This window comes from Lactuca sativa, chromosome 8 (genome assembly GCF_002870075.4).
Source record: "Lactuca sativa cultivar Salinas chromosome 8, Lsat_Salinas_v11, whole genome shotgun sequence".
Taxonomy (NCBI): domain Eukaryota; kingdom Viridiplantae; phylum Streptophyta; class Magnoliopsida; order Asterales; family Asteraceae; genus Lactuca; species Lactuca sativa.
Window position 1 is genome coordinate 307,184,249 of NC_056630.2, and position 9,768 is coordinate 307,194,016.

Consider the following 9,768-nt stretch of genomic DNA (forward strand, 5'->3'; position numbering starts at 1 on the left):
TTTTCATGTATAATTTCAGGTGTTCTTAGCATATAACTAGTTATGATAAGTGTATAGACGTTATAGAGGCTTGAAAGGGGTGATTATGGTCCAAAACTTAGCGTGTGCTCTTGGGTTCTTGAAGATATAAGACTAAAATGTGTTTTCATGGATCATAATAGGGAAGAAGGCTAGATAATTTCAAGTTCAACTATGCAAAGTAAGGATTACTTACTTTTATGAAGATCAAGATGAAGATGTGGATGGTACATGAGAGAATCTCGAGTTCTAGCCTTGAAGGAGTGGAAAAGTGATCAAAATTGGCTAAGTGTTCTATTTATATGAAGGAGTGTGGCTGAAATGGGTGTGTGGCCGCACACTCCATGTGTCGGAGTGTTTTGCCCAGTTTTGATTGATATGCATCGAGTTAACCCATTTCTAAACTCCTACCTTGATTGTATTACGTTTAGAACACTCCAATAGACCCTAAACAGTGCTACAAGATAGCAAAATGAGTCTAACTTTGATAGAATTGATCTATTGAACATGAAAATTTCAGGTTGTCACATGGTCTTGCCATTCATCCACTATAAAAATCCATAATCAAGATGAGTCGAAATCTCATCCGACTATACCCCAATCAAGTATTTTGGTCATTCTTCGAACCCCAAAACCTTTATCAAGCAAGTGTTGGATAAGGTGTCTAAGTCCATAACATATTTGGTACATACTTGACCCGGCCCGGCATGGTCCATTTGGGTTGCACTTCACCCAAACGATTTATGGATAATTTTATGAGAACTGTATACTTACGATTTATTAATATATTATAAGTTATAATATATTAATATGAAGTCATGTTATTTAATTAGTTTTAGTCTTAAATTAATTATGAATTAATTTAGAGATTAAAAAGAAGACTGATTAAATTATGGGCTATTATATTTTATATAGTGTGGGCTAATACTTATTTGTTAATGGGCTAAGCTAATATGGAAGTCCATGGATGGTCCATGGAGCTTTTAACCCATGGATCCTTGGAAAGGAAAAGACATGGGTTATTAGGGTTTCACCCTAACCATGCACACTATATAAAGAAGCATATGATGCAAGAAATGTGGCACTAGTTGTGTGAGACTTAGTGGTGGCCGATTCCACAAGAAAGTATACTACTCTCTCAAAGTTTCCAAGTGTTTGTGGTGATTTGTGATTCCATTTTAGGTATTCACACTATTGGTGCTTGGCTCTCAAACTCCAAACAATCAACCATCATCAAAAGGTATGTATTTCTACTAGTACTTTTATGATTCATAATCCTTATGTTATGCTAGTTAGGAAGAAACCTTGGAAGTTATTATTTGCATGTATTTTAGAAGAAAACATAGATCCAAGGTTTATTAGGGTTGCATGCACACTTAGGAAGTGTTAGATTGCTCAAAACCCAATAGCAAGAACATGCAAAAAGAATCTAACACAACCCTCAACCTAAACCTAATCATATATTCATCATGCACCCTTGTCACTACTTCAATTCCTCAAATGAGATAATCTTGAATCTTTAATCTTGGCTCTGATACCACTAATTCGATTTTTTCACTGTCCAGACAAAAATTCATGCTACTTGACGAGTCTGTTAGTGGACTCGGCGAGTCCACTGTCCAGACAGCCAAAAATTCGATTTTTTCAACAATTTGCATCAAGTATAATTGAAAACAAACCTTGGCTCTGATACCACTAAAGGGATTTAGTATATTACAACATCCTATGGTGCACATACAACCCTAAATACATTGGATCTGTGTTTTCAGTAATTATACATGCAAAGGTGTTTCCAAGGTATTAAGCCTATAACTAGCATGCAATTTGACATAAACAATACAAGATACTAGTTAGTGTAACATAGCTTTTGTGTAGCTTGAAGTCTTGATGTATTTGACCTTAAGAGCTTAGTGCCCCAAGTGTTGCACCTCAAATTGAATCACAACTCACCTAGAACAAAGGTGACTCTTGAGAGAAAATTTCATGCACCAAAACACCTCCATATTTCTCTAAGAAAAGAAGCACACATTTTTAGTCATGAAGCAACATATTTATATGGTGGATTCCAAGGGTCATGGGTTTAACCCAAATCCATACCCATGAGTTTTATGATCCATGGTTCATGTGGCCTAACTCTTTATGTATCCACACATAAACTTGGTCCAATATGGATCATAAGCCCAACACATATAAATATAACTAATTAACAAAATTTGTCCCCATAGATTTAATTAGTCTCTTTTGATCACTAAATTAATTCTAAATTAATTCTTGATCAATACTAATTAAAACATATGATTTCATATTAATATATTAGAACTTATAATATATTAATATATCATATATAAACTTCTCTCAAGAGTCCATTCTAACAAATTGTGCTGGTGTTATGCAACCCAAATGGACCATGCTACTCTCGGGTCAAGTACATACCAATAATAGTTATGGTCTTAGACATCTAATCCAACAAAATCATCACGATATTGTTTTTCTGAGACATAGTTCTCTGAGTTAACTTTCTAACCCAAGTGGTATCACTGTAAAATATTAAGAATTCAATTTTTGACGATTTTGACAAACCAATTACGCAAACAAAACTTTTTCTGTGATCACTAGTATTTCATTACATAATCAAAGGCCTTAAACCCCACAATAAACCAGGAGAAAATTATTTTTGTAACTAGACACATTTATCTCCGAAGACCTAAAATTTCATGAACAAACACTTTACAAAATTTTGTACAAAAATTGTTGAACTTCCAGCTGCATTTGGAACTTATGCATTAGTTAGTGCTACATTTCTAAACATGTTGGGGTTGAATACCCCCATTTAGCTCCGAAATAATTTTTAGCCAAATTGTATTATGTAAGATCATTATTTCAAGGGATGTTCTGTAAAACCCCAAGTGCTAGAACAAATTCTTTATTTTTCTACAAAAATAAGAATTTAATGGCCAAAAATTCAACATAAATACTTATATATGAGATAAAAATCTGAAAAATTATAGAACTAATTTATGTACAAAATAGGGATGCCATCTAAATTTTCATACAATTTCGTCACTGTTTGGTATTTTACTCAAATTTTTTGTTGAATTAGAGCATGGATTTACAAAATCGGGTCTTGTAACTCAAATGCACAAACCAATATTTTTTCCTGCTTTGGGAATATTATTAGAACCTGTAAAACTTAATTTGTGAATTTTTGCAACTGTTTACTGTTTACTTTGAATTTTTCTTATTGTTTGGGATTTAATTTACAAATAAATATAAAATAACCTTCAAAAATGTCTATAAAATTTCTGGACACTAATACCTCTGTTAGCACCAGAATATAAAGTTTTACAATTTTTGGAGTTCATTTTCATGCCTTTATGAATTTTTGAACACAAGGCACCCTAAATTCAATAATACCAATAATGAATCGAACAAACTTTGGGCACTTTGCGACACTACTAGTAGGATATGTAGTTCTTAGATAATGGCTTAGTGAATTGTATCTTACTAGAAAGTATTTGTTCCGTAGGGAACTAGTAGAAATCGATCTCTACAACACCAAACCGCGATGCTCGAACCACAAACTCTCCCTAGTGAGTATTCACAACCCCCCCCCCCCCCTTTACTATTTTAATGTTTTGGGGTGGAAAGCATGCTACTATTTTATGAGCTATCCATAATATTTTATGAACTTGTGGAACTTCATTTTATGAACTTGCTGAACTCTATTTTGCGAACTTGATGAACATTGTTTTATGAACTTGTTGAACCTTGTTTTATGAACTTAATGAACCTGGAATGATATTGTTTTATGAACTTGATGAACTTGGAACGATACTTTTTTATGAACTTTCTATTATGAACTCATGCTATGAACTCTTGGTATGAACTTTGTGATATGAACTTTGTATGTTAAGTCCCCGAGAACCGAACTACAACCAATTAATTCGTATTTCGAACCGATGGTCTTATAGATAACGCTATTTGGGGTAGACAAACCCATTCACCCAGATCCGTGAGTGCATATTTTCGTGAACTGACATCATGGGAACCATGGACATGATGGAATGGGGGCAAGAACGGTCGTTAGGCTTGGTTGTGAACGGAGTGCTTTGGCATTCAACACTCATTTTGAGTTGGAACTTTTGTTGAACAAGTCTATATTTTCTTACTAAAATGATGTACATTTATAAACCTATGAACTCACCAACTATTTTATAATTGACCCTTGTTTTTGCATGCTTTTCAGGAAACGGTCAGTGAGCCAGTTTTAGACGCCATAATGATTTATGTTTATTGCTCTTGTTATGTAATAGACTATGTAGTATGGAACTAAAATGTAATATTGTTTCGAATATGATGTAAACATAAAAATGCTCAATGATTATGGTTGGTAATCCTGTTTACCTGATGTTATGAGACCACAGCGTGTCACCCTTCGTGTTTCCACTTTAACGGGGTGTGACATGTGTATATATATATAATTTAAAAGTCATTTTAAAAAAATTAGCAGTCAAGCTAGAAAAGTTAACGAAACATGGACCAAAACCACAACAAAACTTGTTGAAAATGACCGAATCTAAAACTTTAAAATGTTTGGACCTTAACCATATAAAATGAGAAACCACATGAACCATTTTAAATGGGAAGTTGAATCCCATTAAACTCAAAATCTCCATTATGGGTTAATGATATAACACTCAGTAGAAAGGAGAGTTCAATCCTCACTAAACTCTACACTCTCTTTACTCTCAGACACACATATAGTGAATGGAATATATATATATATATATATATATATATATATATATATATATATATATATATATGTATGTATGTATGTATGTATATATATATATATATGTATGTATGTATGTATGTATATATATATATACATACATACATACATACATATATATATATATATACATACATACATACATACATATATATATATATATATATATATATATATATATATATCAATCTATTGAATTCATATGAGTTTAACGGAGTACAAATTTTAATAGATAAAATTGTATAGTGTGTGGAATATACATATGTAAATCCATTAAACTCATATGAATTCAATACATTTAGAGATAGCCAAAGAACCATGAATATTAATAGAGTATATAAATGACAAAACTGCACAAATGGTCAATGTGGTTAGCTCAAAATTGCTAGTTTGGTCAAAAAATGTTTGGACTAGCACCACAGGTCCAAACTTTTCATTTTGTTGCGAGTTTGGTCCAATTTGCTTTGAACTTTTTTCAAATGGCGATTTTGCCCCTATTTTTTTATTTTTTTATTTTTTTTATTAATTTCTTTTTCTATTTTTTATATGACGATAACTAAGAAAAAAATATTTAGTGTTTATCCCTCACCCCGTTCCTTATCTCTACATTACATATCAAGAACACTGGAACTCTAAACCTGCACATCACCGAACCTCCGACTCCGACAAAGGTTGAACCATCAGACCATCGCCCTTCTCGTCGGACCTCCCTCTTCTAACTGGAACATGACCTGTTTGAAACCACCAACACTAGCTGGAAACCGCCACCACAACCGCCGTTCTCTCTCCACTCCTTCTCTCTTGCTCTTCAACGTTTCTCTCATTCTTCGGTGTTTCCTACCTGACGTTGAAACATCTCTTTTTGATTTCGTTAGAGTTCTGCTATGAAAACCCTTCTTGCCGATCTTTTTTGAAGATTTTTTCATCGTAGATTAGGAACACCAACGATCTGCAACACGTCTATCTTCTTCTGAGATCCAACTCCTCACCATCTCCGGAGATGAACGAATCTGATTCGAGGCAGCAACGGAACCTAAGGTTGGCGATCAAGGAGGAATCCAAAGTGGTTTTCGGTGAAGTCGAGCTACAGGAGGTAACGACGATGTCCCCCTCCCAAATGACGAAGACGATGGCGCTGTCAAGAACGACGGAGGGGGAGAGAGGGAATGGGATCCCTTCATCTTCAATGTTGCCCATATCTGCAAATAGAACCATCACTACCGACCATTTAAGGTTTTCTGACGGTAGATTTGAAACCCTCGCTCTTTCTAACGGGCATTTTGACTGCTTTGACATGTAACATCCATAAAATTCGAGCCAGTTTAAAACTTTTTTTTTTAAAATCATATAAAACCATTCATTTATTACAATTTGTTTTCGAAATAGTTTAAGCATCAGAGTTCCTAGAAATCATAATCATCAATTGAGGAAGTGTATGGTCACGCCTTCGCCTTCCCGCGGTCATCCGCTGAACCTGAAACAATAAACTGAAACTGTAAGCCTGAAAGCTTACGAAGTGAGTTACCTCACTATACTAAGGGGTCTAAGGCACCAAGGATGACCCATTGGATATGATATCCTAGCAGTTGGTAGTATGTTGAGTATAAGTTAGAGTTGCATGCTAGTTGCTATGCCAGTTAGGTAGATATGTTGGACTACCGTAGTATTATGTGTTTATCTATATGTGCATTAGTTGTGTTATATGTCGACATATTATGTGGGATGGGTTGATGTGATACTGCTCCGTGCGGTAACCAACAAACCCGGGAGCATTCCAGATACGAGCTGAGGGAGACTCGTACTGTGGGATCGATGGCAAGCCAAATGTGAGCTGTGAGCCCATAAGGCAATCCAGACTCACACTGTGGGCCCAGGGGTAATCCAATCTGTAAAGTGGTAGACCCAGTACATGCTGTTATTGGTATTTGTTTTATGTGCAGTGTATCGGTATTTTGGGGGAGCTCACTAAGCTTTCAGACTTATAGTTTCAGTTTATTGTTTCAGGTACATCAGGGGATCGTGGCAAGGCGAAGCATGATCATACAACTCCTTATGTTTTGTTTATGTTTCTGGGAAAACTTTGATATATTTACATTTTGAAAACAAAGTTGTAATGATTTAAATGTTTTGAAATGTTTTTAATAGTTCAAATTTGGCTTGAAATTTTCGTGTGTTACATGACGGTTGTATAGAGAAAGTGATCGAAGCAGCAGAAAAAAGAGAAAGAGGGTGACACGGGGAGTGGTGGTTGTGGCGATGGTTTCCGACAGGTGGCGGCAATTTATGGTGGGTGGCGTTTTTCTCTGGCAGGTGGTGATCTTTTCCGTCTGGTGCGATGGTTTCCGACGACACATTGGAGTGAGAGAGATAAGTAGTATGTATGTTAAAGAGATACTGGATGGGTGTAGTAGTATGGGTGGGTTTTTTTTAGTTTTGTTTTTAAATCTGAAAATCAACAAAATAAATAAGAAAATGGAAAAGAAAAATTAATAAAAATAATAAAAAAAATGAAAAATAAAAAATAGGGGCAAAATGGTCATTAGAAAAAAATTCAAAGCAAATTAGACCGCAACAAAATAACGATTTGGATATGTAGTGCTAGTTCAAACTTTTTTAGATCGATAATTTTAAGTTAACCACACGAACATCGGTAGAGTTTAGTCTATATATATCCTTAGTAAATGTCAAATTTACCCTTTGCTACTTATTGCTACGGCCTACGATGCTACCCCATGTCCCCATTTGCTTCTGTTGGTCTTAAGATTGAAACAACTATTTGGGAGATAGTTCAAATATCCAAGTCCCGCACACCAACCAAACCCTGTTTCACACTACTCAAGAACACCAAAATCCCCTTTCTCTAAAAATTTCTTTCTCCATTACAAAATCCAGATTCTACTCATCACAAATTTCTCAAAGAACCACTAACAAGTTACAACTTTGAGTAATCAGAAAATTGTGGTAATGTGAGGTGGGTAAGAAAAAAAAAACCCTTTTTTCATCGTTAAAAGTATCGAAGATTTCATTTTGAAATCAAGATCGTAGTAGTTTCATGCTATTTCGAATTGTTTTTAGTGGGTTTCTTGTAGTTTATACTAATTAGTCGATTTCATGAGTCGGGATTTGATCCCAAGAGCAATCTTGATGAATTCTTGAAAAGCGTGATGTTTTTATGAAGCATAGCATTTGCTATATTGAGCCGAATCACACCGCTTATCAAACAGGATTCCTTTTCACCTCTCTTAATCCTCCTACCACCAATTCATCTGTGTTTTTTGCTAGAAACAATTAGTTTCATGTTCTTTTGTCTTATTTCAAGTGGGTTTCTTGTAATTTATACTAATTGGTTGAGTTCATGAGTTAGGGATTTGATTCAAGAACAATCTTGATGTTTATTGTAGCATTCCCATTTGCTAAAATGCGCCGGATTGAAGCCCTTATCAAACAGGACTCCTTTTCGCCTCCTGCCACCAATTCATCTGTGTTTCTTGCTAGAAACATTATGATTATTGTAGTAATTATTTTCGTAACTTGCTGTCTGCTACACTTTCTTGTGAGATTTCTCATGAACAAGATAAGATTATATTCAAATTTCCATCATCAATCCACAAGATTTCATGAAAGTAGCGATGTGGATGCTGCTGTTTATCAAAGACAATTGCAACAGCTCTTCAAATTGCATGATTCTGGATTGGATCAATCCTCCATTGATGCTCTCCCAGTGTTCGTTTACGAAGAATTAATCGGTTTAAAAGAGCCTCTTCATTGTGCTGTTTGCCTTTGTGAATTTACCAAAAAGGACAATCTTAGGCTACTTCCTGCATGCAGCCATGCTTTCCATATTCATTGCATAGACACTTGGTTACTCTCGAATTCAACTTGCCCGTTATGTAGAGGGAACCTTTTTACACCTGGGTTTTCTGTTGTAAATCCAGTCTTTGACTTTGACTTTGACGAAGAAGAAGAAGACGACGACCACCGTGAAGGGGTTTCTGGTAATTTCAATCAGGCTGAAAGGGTATATCCGGTAATACTTGGGAAATTTAAAGGTATGAATCGTGATAAAGAAGATAAGCAAGATGAGGGACAAACTAGCAATGGGAATCTTGACGAAAGGAGGTGTTACTCGATGGGATCATATGAGTATGTTGTGGGAAACTCAGATTTACAAGTGACATTTTGTCCGATTAGGGGTAGTAATATGAGGGGTATTATTGGAAATAGTGATTTGAGAAATGAGGGTGGAGATGGAAAAGAAATTAGGAATCGGGGGAAAGGTGAGAGCTTTTCTGTTTCTAAGATTTGGCTTTGGTCCAAGAAAGGTCATCTTAACTTTCAAGATTCGTTAAATCCGCTCTCAATGTAGGCATACTCATACTATAGCCAAAATGTATGAAATTTTACTTGTATTTATCTTGATTTAGTTAATTCAATTGGTTTTTTATAGACTCAAAACTCCTAAAATATGTAAAACTTTTGAACTTAATTGTATAATAATTCAATTGGAACCTTGTTTTTGTATAATGTCCTAATTGCATCATATTTCTTTGGATTAATGACTTAAATGTATAATAATTCAATTGGAACCTTGTTTTTGTATAATATCCTAAAATATGTAAATCGACACTATGATTTATTTTATAGTGTCGTGATCCTATTTTTTTTGTTGAGTAAAGCTAACTAAAACTTAATTGAGTTGGTTGACTTCAAGACTAGATTAGCATTATAAGCTCGATATAGGGAATGTTTGCATAATGTTTTTGGGAACTTAAAAAAAAACTCGGTGGAGCGGTATAAGTTTTTAACTTTTATTTTAAACAAAAAATCATAAACAGAAAGCTTCATCTTGCAAATAGTTTTTGGAAGCTTTTAGTTTATAGTTTTATCTAATTTTACATCTTTAAAAGTTAATATCTACTATTGCGAACACTTTTACAGAAATAAAAGCTACAATT

General features: G+C 34.6%; 1 protein-coding gene across 1 annotated transcript; it reads left to right on the top strand.

The window, feature by feature from the left end:
* Nucleotides 1-7,563: 7,563 nt before the first annotated feature.
* Nucleotides 7,564-9,321, top strand: LOC111884216 (RING-H2 finger protein ATL46). The gene is made up of 2 exons (XM_042897583.2): nt 7,564-7,784; nt 8,215-9,321. The coding sequence occupies exon 2, from the start codon at nt 8,232-8,234 to the stop codon at nt 9,177-9,179; it is 948 nt and encodes a 315-aa protein (XP_042753517.1). The 5' UTR covers nt 7,564-7,784; nt 8,215-8,231; the 3' UTR covers nt 9,180-9,321.
* The last annotated feature ends 447 nt before the right edge of the window (nt 9,322-9,768 follow it).

What these genes read in the sequence shown, in the direction of transcription:
- LOC111884216 (XM_042897583.2), top strand. Translation starts at nt 8,232, where the DNA reads ATGCGCCGGATTGAAGCCCTTATCAAACAGGACTCCTTTTCGCCTCCT.